Below are 15,278 nucleotides of genomic sequence, written 5' to 3' on the forward strand. Positions count from 1 at the left end.
TTGACATGACTGTCAAAATATATCAGACACGCTCAGGGTCGGAGGGAAAGAAGAATAAATCAACTGCCGCTACACTTCAAGCCAGTCATGTTCGGTGTTATATACACACTGTCCATATTTGGTATACAATAGGAGCGCAGCACTGCCTGAAACCATTTTAAGCGAAATGGGTGTAGATTGGGCCACAGCTGCAGAGACATGGTTTCCTGTGCTGGGGATCAGCGTGCATTTCATTGTCTGAGCCTGTTAGAGAGATATAAATGAAGGAAAAGGGCACAAGGTCAGAAACAAAAAAAAATCTAATTACTGGTGTAAACAGTAAGGCGGAGATGCAGGCTCTATTTTTAACCGTTATTTGCGGTGGAAGGATTATTTTCATAAATCTCCAAGCACACAATTTGAAACCCCCGGAGCGATGTCTGTCTGTATGACCAGAAATCCCTTGTCTGCTCATGTAAACAAACCCTCATATAGTGCAGCCTTCAGTGTATTTTAAGAGCCCCCATGTTGTTCCAATAGAGCAAGATTAGATTATTGAGACATGGTCTTTTACTGTAAGGTGCCTCAAGGGAAAGGGTATTTCCCCATACTTTAAATACCCAGACAACATGTTCAACCTGTCCGAGGTTTGGGACGTATGATTCCCAGGTTGCTTAATTCCTACAGGCAGAGATACCATCAGCGGAGATGCAGATGGATATTTGTAACAGGGCAATATAAATTACCCAGAGGTTATTAATCATGTTCCTATCATGGATCCCATAACAGACATAAAGATAAAGCTGATATAAAATTGGACAAAATGGATCCTATATATTTTGCATGATTGTTAGGTGATGCAGATTGGCACAGATATACTGGCACGTGTTGCTTTTGTGTGGTAAAGTGGCTTTAGATGCAGATGTAGAGCCAGCAAACATGAGTCAGAGCTTTAAATAAATAAAACGAGTTCAATGGTGATTCCCAAAATATTGCTGCTCGTCTGCTGACATCTGCTGGCCTGATTTCTGAGTTGCACTGCTCCATGAAAGACAAAGTCAACGGATGAAAGATAAGACAAGGTGTGCCTTTATTGATCGTCTGCAGAGGAAATTCACAATCAACGTGGCAGCACGTGGAAAGTGCCATAACAATCCAAATAAGAATACAATAGAAATACGGTATAGAAAAAAATATATAAATATATACAATCCTGTTTTTTCAAAATGTGCAATATAAAAATGGGGATAAAGGTTGTGCAGTTTTGCAATTTGCAATTTCTCCAATTATTTGTGCTATACAATGTAGCAAAATATGCAGCAGTTCTCTCTTGAAATATAGATTTTAGTGTTTGACATGGGCCCGGTAGTATAACCTGAGGCCCCACTTTCCATTACACAGTCCCTGCTGAGGACCAAAGGTGACCTGTTGTTTTCTGTTTTCTCTGGAACAATCCCCCTGAGAAGATCCGTCTGGCAAGCTTCTTATCCTCTTTTAAATCTCTTACGGACACCTTTTTATACGTCCGTCCTCTTATTTCTCATCTTGCTGTCTCTTTTAATCATTTTATAATATTTTACTTTAGCTTGTTTTTACTCTTTCCTCCACTGTAATGTTTTTTTTGTTTCTGTATCTGTGCTCTATTGCTGTGTGATCTTCAAATTGCTTTTAAATTGTTTGTTATTGTTGCTCTTTAACGCTGTCCCATTGTTTACCTTTATTATTAACTTGTAAAGCACATTGTAACTGTAACTTAAAAAGTCAAATGCAATACAAAACAAACAGTTTTGAAAGGTGTTATATGAATCAAGTTTATTCTTGTTATATGTGTTATTATTATTATCTGTGCACAGACAAACGTGTTGCACGATCCTGCAACACTGCAGCTCGAATTTACGTGGTGTCAGTGAAGGCGGCAGCATGTATCCCTGCACAGTGTGTTTCAGTGGGAGACTCCTCGTGGTGTGTTTGTGTGGCAGACTCCTCGTGGGAAGAAACAGTGTTCGGCAGTGCAGGGGTTACTGAGCGTGTCGCAGGGTCCCGATCGATGCCTCCTCTCCCACTCGTCGCCATGAACAAATGAATTCGCGGGGAATCAAATATCGATTTCACAAGGGAGAGCGAGTCCTGTGCTTCGAACCAGACCCCACCAAAGCTAAAGTGTTGTACGACGCCAAGGTAACGTGCTAAGCTAGCTAGTCAAATGTAGCACAGACCAATGAACCGTAGAGGAAAAGCGGGGTTACTTCTGTTAAATGTGGGACATGCGAATCGACTCGTAGGCCTCGGGAGAGATCCGTCTCTAGCCGCTCAGGTTTCCGGGTACGTTTGATTTTGCACGTTTCCTCTTGTTGCAGTGAAAAACAAACATGATGGTCTGCGGCTCCTCACCCCAGAACTGTTATCAGTGCATGCGATCACACCATTTCAGCTCATGTTAGCTTTAATACAACTGTAAAGTACGGTTAGCAACAGCTGGGCAGCTTTAATACAAAGCAGGTTCATGTCAACAACTAGTAAACAAGCGCACCAACATGTCTGCCCTGCTAACTCAGCTAACATTCACTAATCTAATACTTCTTAATGCTGTCCAGCTAATTCTACACAGTTAGCATGGCATGCTGTCTAATGAGAAACGTGCCTTGTTTTGTTTACGATGCACACTGGCTGTTAAGCTAGCTAATGCTAACAGTTAGGGATCACTGGGAACATCAACCTATTTTAGCTTAGCTTTTGCTAACTGAGCCTGGCTAGCAGTTGGCAGTTGAACGTTGTTTTTAGCAGCTTCAAGCCTTTTAGCTGAAGTAGCAACATTACACAGTAAAAAGATCAATGTGGTCAGTTCACTCCTGCAGGTGACACACTAGCCACACAGGGGAAGAAACACAGCAAACATGCTATTTAAAGTTTAGGATATATAAAGATAGGAATTAGTGTTTGTTTTGTAAACAGGATATTGCACACAAACATGGTCGCACATGCAAATATTCAAAAAATCCACAATACATTATTTTAGTTTGGAGCCTGGTCTATTCTAACACAAGGAGTAAGTAATTGCTGTGTAATTAAAATTCTGATTGCCTTGTCATTTTTATTCTGATTTTGTTTTTTCTAAACATTTAAATATGTGTTGATGATAAAATACTATGGGGTATTAAGTCACAATGTATTGAGATTCAAAAACCTGAAATCCTCATATTATAAACACACGATGATTGAATTTGTAGTACTTGAGTAAATACACATTTAACATTTGAGTTAAGGTTAAGTTTGTATTTACTGTCTTTACATTACAGGTCACTGATGTCTTGATAGGTACAGATGAACATGGAACAATAATCCCAAAGTATTACGTTCACTTCAACGGTTGGAACAGAAGGTGACATTGGATAGTTTCTGTTTTATGTCATTAATGTCATACTCATTATCACGTTTATCATTTTAAAATGTCATGTTCCTCAACCTGTGTACACATGTCGCTGTCAGTTCATGTGTTCTTTTTCTGTTTTGAATGTTTGTGTTTGTGTAGCTGGGATCGTTGGGCTGCTGAGGACCATGTTCTGAGGGACACAGAGGAAAGCCGTAAATTGCAGCGTAGACTGGCTCGCAAAGCCCTCGGTCGCATGTAAGTTCATGTTACTGAACATATGAAGTTCAGTAAGTCTTGAAAAGTAAATGTGTGATAAATATACACAAGGTCAGAATCATTTCGTGGCCTGTGCTTTGATGAACAGGCTTTGAAACAAGTTTGTTCTAGTAATTTTGAAAGGATAACGATAAATATTCCACCTGAAGTTCAAACTACAAGTTCAGCACACTGTCAGTCTCTGGCCCGTGTACACTAGTTTTGAATTTGACCTTTCCATTTGTTTGATCTATCAATTGACAAGCCTTATAAACAAGTGTGTATTTTGTCTCTGTCTTTGTGGCAGGAAGAGAAAAGGATGGTCGAAGAGGCGTCGTCGTCAGTCTGGCACTAAATCCTCTCTGAAGACGCTCCCTAAGGAGGACGACAGCGATGACGCATGTGAGAGGTCTCCGTCTTTGTCTTTTTGCTCCCAGTGTCCCTCAGCAATCACATTAATGCGTCTGCATTTTCCGGTCTGCAGGTTTGATTTCGTCTTCGGAGAGCAGTGACGGCGACGATTCTGACCCTGAATCTTCAAATAGTGGGGACAGCACTTTCTCTGAGGATAACAACAAAATGGTAAAGTCAGTCAGTTCAATGTCTCAAACTGAATTTACAGACCAACAGAAAAAAAGACTTAATTCCCTTAAACTGCATTTCACATGTGGCCTTGAGGTTAAAATAATATATTCTGCAAATATGTTGATCGACTCTTGAATTGAAAAGCCAAATATGACTTTTACCCTCATGACAATTCAGAAAGCTGCATCTAAAGGTTTATATCTGGCTTGTTTCAGAGAGTAGAACCAGACATTAATGTCAAAAGGGAATGTGAGGAGAAGATTGTCCATATCGACATCAGCATCCCGGATGTTCTGAAGAAGAAACTGGAGGATGACTGCTTCTACATCAACAAGAGGAAAAAGGTACACGCAGCAGACTCGCCCTATGTGGTTTGCATTTTATGTTGATAATTGCGAAATTTTTGCGTTTGCCTGATGAGCCGCGCTTTCCCCCTCCTAGCTGGTGATGGTGCCCTGTCAGATGAATGTCGTGCATATCCTGGAGTCGTACGTGAAACACTTTGCCATCAACAAAGCATTCATGGCCAATGAGCGGTTCCGGCGGCAGCAGGCCACCACACAGAGCAGCAGTCCACAGGCAATCCCTCCAGAGAAGAGGTGAGCCTATGTAAAATAATGCAACGGGAATAGATTTGCGTACTCGAGTGTCGATCATCAGTAAACAATTAAATACATGTTGTTCCAGGCAATAATTGAATCACAGTTCCATTTCATGCGATAATGAATATTAACAAATCATGTTTCAACTTCCTTCGTATTAAGCGAGGAGCTGTGTAAGGAGATGGTTGACGGTCTCAGGATCACGTTTGACTTCACCTTACCCATGATCCTCCTCTATCCCTGTGAACAAGCTCAGTTCAAAAAGGTCAGCTCGTCCCGGCTCTTTCTGGCCATGAATGAAAGCTCCCCATGCTCCAGCAAGTAAGTTTTCCTCCATAAATCAAGTCGTATGTGCTGAAGTAGATACTGCTGCTTGGTTGTGATGCACTACATTTGACCATTGTGTCTTCTTTTGTTTCCCGAAGCACCCAGCGGGACCGCAGCCCGAGCCCGTTGGGACACAACCCCCTGACGCCTCAGTCCACAGACAGCCAGCCGGCACTGAGCGACATCTCTGCCACCACACCCACGGCCCCAGCACCCACCCCAAAGCGCCGGCGTCACCCTGACATGGACTGCATCTCATACCAATCCCAGTCACTCAGACGTTCCACCAGGAACACGTCTGGAGGCGACCGACCAGCTGAGGGAAGCAGCGGAGGTAAGTCACTTGTAATTTCACTAAATGAGGCCCCAGGTTTAATGTGCGCCTCAGGGTGCGGTATGAACACACAAACACATGCACACAAATTCGGGGGAAACACTGGCTGTATCATTTGACAGTGGTAATCTGTGATGCAGCGGTGAAACCAGCCAGGAATCATCTCAGTGTGAGCATAGGTGGATTTTATTTTGTGATTATTTTACCACTTTATCCCTTGAACTGTAACTTCACTTAAATTCGAAAAATAAAAGCATACGATATATGGGATAAGTAACTTTTACTTTGGCGACCGAAAGCGACAAACGCGAAATAAGAAATTAACGTGATGCAGATTTGCACATGCGAATATTGTCATGTTGTAGCTGCTTTATTTATATGAACATTTAAGGTGATCAGGCTTCCAGACAGATGGCACATCAGTGTTCAGATGCTGCACTACATTACCACATTACCTAACACCTCTCCTAAACTGCTTCCTAAACTTGTGGCGCATATCTTTATATATGTATGTTCTTGCATTGTAATACTGATTAATCCTGTGAGCTCTAATTGTAACGTATGTGATGATCCAGGTGGAGGCAGTGCAACAGCGTCCCCACAACTCAAACAGCGTCTAGTTGACACCTCGGCCCAGCCCAAGTTCTTCCTCAATCTCGACAGAAGTAAGTGACACTCCATTAAAAACTACATTGCACAACAGCATATCGTGACACTATTCTAACGGACATTTAACATGACCATCTATTATTTAACTGACGAGTTCAACTTGTTGTTTTTTGTGCCACTATTTGGTTTTATTTTGGGTTCGAAACATTTAGTATCTGAAAAATTCTTAGTAAGTAACATGTGACAAGTCAAAATGTTTACATTGGCCTTGTCCTCATCAGAAATAATATCAAAATGAATGCATTTCATGAAAAGTCATCTTTTTCGAGTGGACTTGTTCTATTGTAAGAACCAGTTTTGCCCACTAGATGGAGTCCTACTTCTTTCCTTAGAACTGTACTCACCCAAGAATGGATTTGATCTGTCACTAGTTTGTCTCATTAACCATTACTCCCTCAGCGATTGGCTTCATAGCAGCAAACTGTGGTTTTTCTCGTCTTCACCTAGAAACCCCAGTGCACAGTGGCTCTTCCTCCCCACTGCCCTTGACGCCAAGCAAAGAGAGAAGCGGGCCATTCTACGGCATGGAGAGCCGGAGAAACAACGAGCTTAACGAGGTGATGCAACTGTGTGTGATGAACAATGACCTGGAAGGGAAAGTCTTGCTCAAAGGCTCTAGGAGAGGATAGACAAATGGCCGGCCTCATTGCGGTCAGAGAATTCATGCATGTATGAATTTTAAATGTCAGACCCAGCCCCATGAGTCCAACATAATGCTGTGTCACGTTTACATTTTTATCCTGCGAAACATCTTGTGTATTAATCAGAACCTTCAACTGCAGTGTGCATCTTTTGATGTTTATATTTAGCAGTGTTTAAGAGATTAAATCATTTTTCTTCTGTCTCTCGCCACCAGGTCCTAAGCTGGAAGCTGACTCCTGATAACTACCCTCTGAACGACCAACCTCCCCCACCATCCTACCTGTACGGATCACAGCACCTCTTGCGGCTCTTTGGTTGGTGTCTCTGATCGCTTCGCTCTCGCTGGTTCACCTTTTGCAACCATCTCCCTTTGTGCATCCTCCTCAAGCTCCCCCCTGCTCAATGTGTTTTCTTCCAGTGAAGCTTCCTGAGATCCTGGGAAAGATGCAGATCCCTGAGAGGAATCTCCGAGCCCTGGTCAAACATTTGGAACTGTTCCTCAGGTAACTGCTCAGTGTCATGAAACACATAAGTAATTTTACCCTTATCCCTAAGAGGTCAGTCTCAGAGGTAAGGGTGTTACAAACCAAGAGAGGGACAGATACAGTTTATTCATTCTATAAAGATGCGGGGAACACAAATATTTTTCTTTTCCGAACCACTTTTCCTTGGCCTTGATTGTTCAAAGTCATGGTGTCAAGGGGTAGACCTACATTTCAAGTCAGGTTTCCCAAGAAAGGGGGTTTTCAATTTATACACAAAATATTAAAATAGTCATAGGAGGTAACAAAATACAACTAACAGGATTAAATTGTGATCTACAATTATGTCAAGTAATTTAATGCGTTCCACATATTGTGTTTCTGGTACTTTTTTTATGTAGATGATATTGTCAACAAGAAATTCAGATGGTCCAGTAAGGAGATAAGAACCAGACTCTAAGTATGGGACATCCTTTTCTTAGCATTCTCTTCTACCATGGCTGCCACTGCTCTAACCTTCTCAAGCAAAAAAAGACTGACGGCAACCTTTGACTCACTCAGGCCTAAAAGATTAGTTTCTTCACTACATGCATAATACTGGCATATTAATATAACCTCTCCCCCTCCTTGAAAAATGGAGTGTGCCGTCAGGTGGACAGGAACTCTGTGAAATCCTGGATAATTTCCGTGGAGGATAAATCATTAAAAAGATGGAGTGCCGAAATGAATTAATGGGACACTGAATATGAGCTAAAATGCACCTTGCTAATAATCAACTCGGTTCATTACCTAAGGTGTGACCTCGCTAAGCATTAAAGCTCGAGAGTAAGTGCCAGGCTTGAGCTGCGAGAAGTCACAAGTAAAGCAGCAGCCGAGTGAAAGTAATAGATTATAGGAGATGAGGGCCAGCAATCAAATTCAAAAATGAAAAGGAAATGATCAATGCACCAAAATAAGCCCAGGGACACCGAAATAGAAAGGCAAGAAAGAGAAAGTAAATGAGAACATGGGGCCGGAGGGGAGGGCGGGATGGAGTGAGAAAGAACATGTGTTTGAGGGAGGGAGATGAGTGGGCGTTACACAAGCACGGGAGTCTAATCTTTAAATCCTCCCCAGTGATCTTCAGTTCAGCCGGTCCCAAACCTGGGGATTTAGGCCCTCGCGTTCTCTAATCAAACACTCGCAGTACTGCCCTCCGCCACCTGGCAGTGCTGTGGAGCAACTCCATAAACCGAAACCCTGCCTCTCTTCCACTACTCAAATGAAAGTGTTTATCGATAAATAAATAAGTAAGAGCTCGGTACTCGGTGCCACGAGAAGCTTGAGGTGGTCTTCTGGAAATAGGCAGAGATGGCGCTCTGAAGAAAGAGGTGTGCGATATGAAAAGATTGCAACGTTCACCTTTGCCAGAGTGAAACTTCATCTTCAGCAGCATTAGCAGCTCGTCTTGGCTCAGCCTCTCGTGCAGTGTCGTGGGCAGAAAGTCCTTTAATTCACTGGATGGCAAATCACTGGTGCAACTCTTTTCATAGAGTGTTATTCTGCAGAATAATGGTGAATTCAGTGCATAGCTTTTTGCAGTTTGAGTCTCTGTGGTCGACTATAAGACTGGATGGCCTGGGTTCAGTCCAGGAAACTCTCCCATGTTTCCCAGTTACCTAATTAATATGTTCACCGTGTTGGCGACTCTACAGGACACTGGACACACACTAAAACACTGGTGTCTTGGGAATGCCTTCATGCTTTTTGTTTTTTTAAACTCTGAATTCAGCCTCGTGGCAGATTGTGCCGACTGGGCAAAAACTGATTGATGTCGTGGAGACTAAAGTGCAATGCATTCTGGGATTTGGCCACAGTTGATCTCTCACTCTCCCTTTCCCTGCAAGAATGATTATGATTAAGTGAGGGTGTGTGCGCGTGCACATGTGTGCGCACACGTTGTGCTGATTTACAATGTGTGCGGCTAAAGCAGCTTGCCCTGTGTTCTTACTGATCCAACAGCAATGCAGATTAGCACAAGCTGGACTTTCTGGCACCAAAGAGCCAAATAGATCATGTTCTGATCAATAAATATAAATTGAAACCTGTTTAGTTTTTGTAAAGAATCACTTAGTCTCAGCGTTTTTTTGTTTTCAGTGACGGCTACAGTAAATATACCTAATTTCTTTATACCCGCTCCAGCTTACCTTCACTTTTACTCACTGGGGGGTATTCACATATTCCCTTTTATTGTCCCCTCAGATTTGTCTCGTTTGTTATTCGTTGTCAAAGTGTTCTTAAGTTCTCCTCTGATGAGGATAATTTGTTTGCATTGAGATTAGGAAGGCCGGTGGAGCTAAGATGAGATGGCAAGATTTAGAGGATTTGGCCGAGTAGCGGATACTAAGAAGATTCCGGATTAGTTTTCCCCGCTGCTGATTAGATGGGAGGAGGGTGGAGCGGTGGGGGGTTTTCACTCTTTCCCTTTCTGACTTCTGACTCCTGGTCCGTCGTTCTCATGTTCTCAGTCTCTGTGCCATAGCGATTGGTTCTCTGGTGGTGGTATATGGATGAGGGGGCTTTGTCTCTGACATATATACCCACAGGCAGAGGGCAAAGGGTCTGGGATTTATGTGGAATGAGCCAGGGATATCTAGGAAAACCAGCAGTTGGAGCGAACCGGAACGCGACTTCTGAGACGTCCTCCTGCCGTAGCTTTTTTTTTTTTCTTTTTGCGCTTCATGTAAGCCCATCATGTCGATGCTGTTTGTCATCTGACAAACGGCTTCGTGTTGAATATTTGATGTGAACAAAGCAGTGCTGAACACTGGATCTCCTTCTGTTTCCTTCCCCCCCCACCCACCCTCTCTCTCAGGTTTCTGGCAGAGTTCCATGAGGATTTTTTCCCTGAGTCTGCATATGTGTCAGCTTCCGAGGCCCACTACAGCATGAAACAGCCGAGGCCCGTTTACTGAAGGAGGCATTAGCCGTTGTGTTTCCTTCCCTTGCTGTCTTTACCCTCCCCACCCCTCCAGCCGGTCAACATTTACCTGCCTGCGCTTGCGTACAGAGGGACAATAGCAGCTTTCTCCGGAGCTGAGCTGCTTTGCACTTCCCTGCTTCCCCTATCTTCTCCTCTGGCACTAACATTAGTTTTCCTCCAGTTGCCTTGCGGAACGCCTTGCTTCTACCATGCCTCTAACCCTTGTCCGTTCCTCATTTCTGGTACTGTTGTGCATGTGAAGCCACCCCGCGCAGCTTAGATTCAAAGCACTGCTCCGAGGCATGTTGAGTGCCGTTGGCTGGTTTAATTCTTCGTAGACCGCTACTACTGAGCCCCTCTTTCCAAACCTATCCTCCTTTTTGTTACCTGGCTTACAGCTCTCTCCAGACCAGCTGGGAAGTTCTTCTGCCTCTCACATATTCCAGGCTGGCAATAACAAAACCGTTTTGAATCTCTGATGTGGAAACGGACACAACCTGCGCAACTTGGCAAAGCCTTTTTTTGTCTCTGCTATGACTTTTCCTCTTCATACCCAAAGTTTTGGAATATTGTGGTTCCTTCGTATATGGGAGGGAAATTGAAAAGCCCTGTGTTCTTGCTCTGCTCGGCCCCTGGATTCTCTTTGGGGTATTTTCTGCTGTTTTGGAAGCTTGGCCCCTCTTAATGTGGTGACTTCCTGCAAGTGCTTCTCATGCAGCGCCGCCAGCGATCCTCCCCTGGAAACGATTACTCCACAGTTACAGTGGGACCTGCTCTTCCTTTCGCTACTTTCGCCGAGCAAATCTAATTTACTGCCCCCTCCAGATTTCCTTTGCAGTATTTAGATTTTCCTGTTTGTTGCTTTCGTGGTCCTTCTTGATGTTGTCCTGTGAATTTCTGATAAATGTCTTCGAGCTTTTAATTTGTCTATGTTGATCCTGTCCCTCCCATTCTAGCTCCCTTCTGATAGGAAGAATAAACAGCAACAGTGAAAGTAGATGCTGGGTGTACAACATTTCACAGCCACATATCTATTAATAAAGACGTATCTTGTCCTGAAGCTTATCTTAATACACAGTTAAAGACAAAGGCTGTTTGTTTTTTCCAGTTAACTGCAGTAATTATCAGAAATATTAGATAATCGCATATCAAAAACAGAGCTTACATACTTTGACATAAACTGATGCTGTTTGCTAAACATTTCATAGGAAATAGTTAGAAACGATCTGGATCCTCCCCCCATGATGTTGTAAACATGTAAATATACAAAAACAGCTGTTAGGTCAGTATGTTATTTATTTTTCCTCTCACACAATTGAATGTTTAATACAGTGTTCTATATTTTCAGGGTGTCCACTTGAGTTTTTCATTTTGTTTCTGTAATGTCCTGTCCGTCTTTATCGTCTCCATATGTCGAGATGATACTTGAATAAAGATTTTGTAAAACTTGTCTGCGTGCATATATTCATACGTATGTATCCATAAACTGTTTTGCTCAATTCTAATGTGCATCTCATTCCTTTTCTTGCTTCCCTACTTCTCACCCCCAAGAGGAATGAGCAGCATGAAGCCGGTGCTCTTTGCAAAGTTAAGCGTACACAGAATTTCATCAGCCACCTCGACCTTCAAAGTCGCAGGACTATAGCTGATTAAAACCTCAAACCCCCGAATGTGTTGTTGCAGCCTGACATTTTGAATCTACTGTCCTTGTCAGCGGGGCTCCTCTGGTTGATTTTTCAACTAGCTAAAAGCAATCCGTATCTAATCTGGTGGCTCTCATTTGTATAAAAACTTGACACAACATTGAATCAGAGGTAATAAAAAAACTGCCAGAATCTAAGCCAAAGTGACAGGACAGATTTATCACCGATGTGGTCGGATACAGCCACTGTTTCCGTGGTGAGCATTAGTGAATTTGAAATTTTGATCCAATCATTGTACCCGTGTCTGCTTGTCTGGAAAGCGAGTCCTTTATTGCTTAATCTAAGCAGAGGTGGGCACGTCTTTGGTCCAGATGAACATTTTGATCCAAATCAGGTACTCGGGGACTTTGAGAGACACAGTCGCCAAAGTTAAACAAGGCCACAGCTAAATCTAAAATATTGTCATACCTCCATCGGTTGATCGGAGGTCATATTTTCATTAGTCCCTCCTGCAACAGCCAGTGTTGTCGACATCAAAATAGATTTATTGCGAAAGTCGGCTTTGGTGTGTATGTCATGAACTCCTAACCTAACCAAGTCATCTGTGATGTTTAAGGTTTTATAGGTTTAGGTCATGAACCTGCCTCCTCTGTGTTAGCAGATGGGACGTGGAGTGATTGTCGGTTATTCTAGGTTGTTCTTATCACACAGATTTATGTCCAAGTGCTTATTTCCCTGCTAGGTTGAGTTTGATTTAGTTATTTGATGCATTTGAAAACAGGGTAAAACATCAAGGTTGAAAAGTCTGATCCCAAATTACATCTTGGGCGTAAGATGGCTGTGTTCGTATACCGGATATTTAGCCTCAATTTCTGCGTAGAGACATCTTTAGATACAGTCTGTGTGCTGCCAAACTTCCCTTCTACCTCTGAGGAAACAATTTCATCATGTCCCAAAAAATCTTTCTCAATTTGTTATTTTGCAACCGTAAGGAAATTTACATGATTATGCAGATGATTTGATATTATATGTGGTTTATTTGGGAAAGTTAGAAACCTAAATACGTGTCTTTCTATTCCAAAGTGTCCTTCAGTCCACTTCTCAACAGTATCTTTACTGTCTGCAGAACTATGCTCTTAGTCTATTCCCAGTGTACCTCTGGGAGCTTGTCCAACTCGGCCTCCCCATCAGGATCCTAATGGGTTTTAGTGGTGAACCGTAATTTTATTTGGACTGGGTCAGACTCCTTGTAATGAACCGCTTATCAGCGAAACCTAAGACGGCTCTCTCTTGCCTGCTGCTATCATGTAGCCACAGAAGCCACCGGTTCAAGCCTCTACGAGTGTCTCAAATCGATTTCCCATCCCACGCCGTCTCTATCCACTTACCACATGATTCAATCGTTGGGAGGGGGGGAATGGGCAGTAATGAGATGTGAGCTATCACTTCGTAAGTGATGCCTCCCGCACCTTTCGCATTAATCGGCCCCTTCTTTTGTTTGCGTTCACCCATTCCTCTCTGCAGTGGGCGCACTTCGGTCTTAGCATCCTACTCGCTCCATGTCTCATTTTCTTTAGCTCCGGATTGGTCTCCTTTTCATCCATATCGCCATCTCTTGTTCTCCGATTGGTCTGCTGACTTTCCATTCCTCTCGTCACTCTTCAGTACTTTACTGAGACACAGGAGAAAAGAGCGAGACGTTTTTAGCCAGTTCCTTACCTATCATCCAAGGCTGCTGTTTCTCTCTTCACCACCTCATCTTCATCCTCTTGTTCTTCTTTTTTTACCTTCCATCGTCCTGTCTGCTCATTTTCGTCCTTGCACCATGGACCTGGGAGACGGATGGCGGGAGGAGAAGGTGGACATCAGCCTCTCGGCCTCCTCTGATTCTTCTTGGTCATCATTTGACCTCAGCACTGACCTCACATCAGTCAGCTCAGACCAAATCCTGACTCCGGTGATAGCTTGCTGCAAACTATTCGAGGACCAGCTCCAAAAGATGTCTTCTTCGGTCAGGGTCTCCTCTGAAGTGAGAACCAGGAAGGTTGTGTGGTGGGAGACATCTTTTCTCGGAAGTGATGAGTGAGTACATGATGTCAACAACTAAATCATTCATCAGGGACCAGGTGAAAATAAGGGACGGAAACACATGGATGTGCAAGAAAAGGGACTTTATGTAAAGTCCTAAATATTCATATTATTGTCCTACACATGATCTTGTTTGCATATGTTGCACAGGACGTATTAAAGGGAAATGAATGCACGCTAACCTGCTCTTTTTTTACTATTAACTATTAACTATTAACATGCTGATGTATCACATCAGGAAATATTTAGCATACTAGTGTAGCTAGTTAACTTCCAACTTAAAATACAGCTGAGGTTTTGGGGAATTTCATTAGTTTTGCTTGTTGTTTCCCATCCTGGTTGAGAATTTAACAATCTGGCTCGAAAAGGCCGGAGAGAAGGAGATAAAAGATCTGGACCAGTAGCACACTGAGACTTTGCCTCCTGCCCACAGTGGCGATGATTATCGGTTTCATCAGGTTCTAAACATGAGTGTTGTTGTAACGGGAGTCTGACTCCCTGCAGTAGAAGTGTGAGAGCAGATAAAACCACCCCTGCGTTGGAGTTGATGGAAACCATAAATCACCTCTCCCCCTCGAATCCTTCAGAGAATCTCAGGCAAACCATTTCTGTCCTCTTCTCCTCCATGTTTCTTTCTTTCTCTCCACTCTCCGTCACTCCACCATGCCCCGATATGTAATTACCTGACACAAGTCTGAACACACTCACCGGCTGGAACTCTTTTGTCCCATGGAGTGTTGCTGTGACTTTACTCGAGAGCCTGGGTGGCTGTGGCTCAGAAGGTTGCTGGTTTGATCCCTGGTTTGTCTGGTATGCTTTGCTGAAGCGCCTGTGGGCAAGACACTGAAACCTGCTTTACATGTTTAAGTGTGATTGTGATAGATAATGGATACATATAGAATTGCTGTAAACGGGTGAATGTACAGAACACTAAGACAAGAAAAGTGCTCTGTAGATATTGTCCATTTTCAGAGTCTTTTTTTGTTGTCAGTAGCTGCATTTACGTCTTGGTTTAATAAAATTAACTTTTTTGTATTATATAATTTTCACTTACTAACTATACTAACTATACTGTGTATAGTATTCAAATATAATGTGCAAGTTAACGTTCTTGTGTTCAGTGAGCACCGAGTGTGCAGTGCTCGGTGCTCTTAAACCCTATTGGCCAGCACATTCAGGGAAGCTTAGTAATGATTGAAGAGATCATACCACACAGAGAGAGAGAGAGAGAAGAAAGGAGAAAAAAAAGCAGATAAAGAGATTGGGCGATTGTCTGCTTGCTGCTGAATCACCTGACCCCCCGTAGCCACTCTTCAGGACCTTCTGCCCCACATCCCCAG

General features: G+C 43.0%; 1 protein-coding gene across 2 annotated transcripts; it reads left to right on the forward strand.

Annotated features, from left to right (window-relative positions):
* The first annotated feature begins 1,912 nt into the window (after window positions 1–1,912).
* Window positions 1,913–11,657, forward strand: LOC117777347 (male-specific lethal 3 homolog). Of its 2 annotated transcripts, none has more exons than XM_034612057.1 (14): window positions 1,913–2,157; window positions 3,276–3,358; window positions 3,509–3,604; window positions 3,912–4,006; window positions 4,089–4,186; window positions 4,405–4,533; window positions 4,631–4,788; window positions 4,954–5,112; window positions 5,217–5,452; window positions 6,028–6,117; window positions 6,569–6,678; window positions 6,978–7,077; window positions 7,182–7,266; window positions 10,100–11,657. In XM_034612057.1, exons 1-14 carry the CDS (start codon window positions 2,059–2,061, stop codon window positions 10,197–10,199), a joined length of 1,638 nt encoding a protein of 545 aa, XP_034467948.1. In that variant the 5' UTR covers window positions 1,913–2,058; the 3' UTR covers window positions 10,200–11,657. The 2 variants fall into 2 exon arrangements, with proteins under 2 accessions (XP_034467948.1, XP_034467956.1); XM_034612065.1 differs by having other exon boundaries at window positions 1,920–2,301.
* The last annotated feature ends 3,621 nt before the right edge of the window (window positions 11,658–15,278 follow it).

The sequence above is a fragment of the Hippoglossus hippoglossus genome, chromosome 2, assembly GCF_009819705.1.
Source record: "Hippoglossus hippoglossus isolate fHipHip1 chromosome 2, fHipHip1.pri, whole genome shotgun sequence".
Lineage (NCBI taxonomy): Eukaryota > Metazoa > Chordata > Actinopteri > Pleuronectiformes > Pleuronectidae > Hippoglossus > Hippoglossus hippoglossus.